The sequence below is a fragment of the Diplotaxodon limnothrissa genome, linkage group LG13 (assembly GCF_057381915.1).
Source record: "Diplotaxodon limnothrissa isolate DT_005_m linkage group LG13, D_limnothrissa_male_GT1.1, whole genome shotgun sequence".
Classification (NCBI taxonomy): Eukaryota; Metazoa; Chordata; class Actinopteri; order Cichliformes; family Cichlidae; genus Diplotaxodon; species Diplotaxodon limnothrissa.
In genome coordinates this window covers 6,234,053-6,236,816 of record NC_140608.1, presented here as the reverse complement: position 1 = coordinate 6,236,816, position 2,764 = coordinate 6,234,053, and the positions used below count along the sequence as shown (strand labels likewise).

General features: G+C 36.1%; 1 protein-coding gene across 1 annotated transcript in view; it reads left to right on the top strand.

Moving 5' to 3' along the window:
- Positions 1-2,764, top strand: part of cd74b (CD74 molecule, major histocompatibility complex, class II invariant chain b) — a 3,858-nt gene continuing 1,094 nt past the window's right edge. Inside the window, exons 1-6 of the mRNA XM_085369070.1 lie at positions 1-109; positions 239-342; positions 1,309-1,478; positions 1,775-1,839; positions 2,031-2,061; positions 2,293-2,502. Coding sequence (XP_085225196.1) covers positions 257-342; positions 1,309-1,478; positions 1,775-1,839; positions 2,031-2,061; positions 2,293-2,502 — 562 coding nt within the window. The 5' untranslated portion in view covers positions 1-109; positions 239-256. The remainder of the gene's footprint in view (positions 110-238; positions 343-1,308; positions 1,479-1,774; positions 1,840-2,030; positions 2,062-2,292; positions 2,503-2,764) is intronic.

Here is a 2,764-nt window from a genome sequence, read left to right as displayed (position 1 = left end):
CTGCCTTCAGCTTTCAGTTCCTTCTGCCTTTCTTCAGTCATAAAGGTAAAATTTGGCTGAATTCGGTCACTAATACCGTGAATCACTTTACAGTCTGACCTAAGAGAAGGTAAACAACCCGTTTCCATGTTCTTGTGTGTGTTTGTGTGTGTGTGTTTATGAAAGCATGTTATTATTCTTTCTGTTTTATTTTGTAATTAGTGGGTTTTTTAAAAAATATATGTATGTTTGCCCCCAGGTTTGTGTTTGCGTGAAGATGTCCGACACCGAGACTCCAACCCAACCTCTAATTGGCGCTCCTAGCCACGAAACAACCGTCAATGTTGGAGCGCCAGGACAGAAGTAAGTGTTTAAGATGTTTTGTTTTTTTTAATTTTGTGTGTGTGTGTGTGTGTGTGTGTGTGTGTGTGTGTGTGTGTGTGTGTGTGTGTGTCACTAATTGATTTACACACTGCAAAAAGAAAAGAATGAAACAAAAATAGATTCCAAAACTGCAATGTGAAGTGGATTTGTGGGTTATTATGCTAAGACTGCTACTGATATAGAAATTAATGTTATTTTAGAATTAAATAAAAATATAAATGAAATAGAGAGAGAAAATTTCTTTTTGTTTTTTGGGGGTTTTTTTGTTGTTGTTTTTTTCTCTCTATCTCTTTCTCCTTTTTTTCCCTTTTCCCCTCCTTTGTATATACTTATTTAGGTATATAAATATGTATGTATAGACATAGATATGTGATTGTTTATATAATGGTAATTATATTTTATGTATGTTTCACGCTAATAAGAAAACTAATAAAAAAATTAAAAATAAATATATATATATATATATGCAAATGAAATATATATGGTATTTGTTTAAAAACAAAACTGTATTTAATGATTTTAGGATATTTTTTTTCTAGAATCAGTAAATCAGAAGTCAAAAAACTTCTTGCTGAGCACACGTCAATAAAATTAAGGATTGTCCAAAACATGCCCTGGTGAAAACAGAGCTCATCTTAGATGTTCACTCGGGTGTCTGCTTGACAACAGCTGATGTCATTACTTAGTTACGTATACACATGAGCACCATGGACATAGTTCCTGTTATATCAATTTTTTCCCCAGTTCTGAGCCAACAAAAAGTCTAAGTTACCAATCAGGTTCTTCATTCTTCATATTCTTTTATGTCCATAAACCTTTCTGCCTACCTACTCATCATCTTTCTCCCACTGAAGGTTTTCATCCTGAAGACCTTCTAGTGCCAAATAATATTCTTTTAATCCTACAAGCATTAATAAAGAAATATTGCTTTCTTTTTTTTTTCAGTGGCCGCTCTACCCGGGCTTATAAGGTGGCAGGATTGACCCTTCTGGCCTGTGTGCTGATTGTGGGCCAGGCGATGACCGCCTATTTCCTCCTCAGCCAGAAGAATGACATCAAATCTCTGGAGGATCAGAACAACAAACTTGAGTCACAGGTGTCACGAGTCAACTCTGGTGAGAATGCTATGCTGGGAATTAGCAGGATGCAGCAAAAAAAAGCTTTATTTAAAACAAACTGCTTAACCGCTAAACATTAAAAAAGATGAAAAAAAAGACAAAATGTCATGAAACTGCCCTGTTACCTGTAAAACAACTTAGACTGATAATGAATCAGTGCCTAGAATTTTATTGAAACCGAATTACAGCTCTCTGTTGTTGTACAATTTATTTTTAGTGCCACTCTCTTTTTTCTGTATTTTGCTTTTTGTTTTACCTCTGTCTCACATACACCTTTCTCTCCCTGTCCATAGCTCCTGCACCCATGAAGATGCATCTGCCCTCGAACTCCATGCTGATGTCGGACCTTGCGGACACGGTAAAAAAAAAAAAAAGTCTGAAACTGGGCTTTTGATTTTCAAGTTAGTAAGTCTCAGTTCAAATCTAACCCTAAACCCTAATTTTGTCTATTTTTTTTAAAGTTAAATAAGTACAACTTTAGTGAATCCTGACACACTTCTAAAGTCCCGCATTTTTCTCATTTGTGGTTTTTAACTTATTGTGTTGCAGGACTCTTCAACTGGAACCCCAGATGATTCCTGTATGTCTTAAATATTTGTGTTCATATATTCTGTATATGTGTTAATTATCTTCTCATCTGTTTATGGCCTAGAGAATGCTTTTTTTTATTATTATTAACAAAAATGCTCTTTTTTCTGTCCTCATATGTGACCTCAAAGTTCAATAGTCAGAAAGATTAAACTGTTACAGTTTGTCTTTAACAAATTTATAAAATGTGGATCAACTCATCCCCTCTCCCCTGCTCTCACAGCCCCTCCTCCCACCAAGTGCCAGCTTGAGGCTTCTGGCGTGAAGCCTGTGCAGGTGCCAGGTTTCAAACCTGCCTGTGAAAAGGATGGCCTCTACAAGGCCCAGCAGTGCTTCGAGTCCGTTTGCTGGTGTGTGAACACAGCCACCGGGGAACAGATCAATGGAAGCCTGCGCCAAGGACGAGCCAATTGCAATCAGTCCGTCCGTGCTGGTGAGACAAGATAACAGATTTTGAGTATTAAGTTCAAATTAGAAAAAAAAAAATATTATTGAAAATGCCATGTTCAGTTTCATATCAGCATTTTATTGTTGCATTTATGGTTTATTTCATGTAGTTATTTAAATCTACAACCCACACGTCAGAGATTTCAGTGAACTTTTTTGCTGACTATTTGTAGAGTTGTGCACGATTAATGAATTTGTGTATTAGGTTTTAGCATGATATTGAATATACTTTCAGAGAACTCAGGATT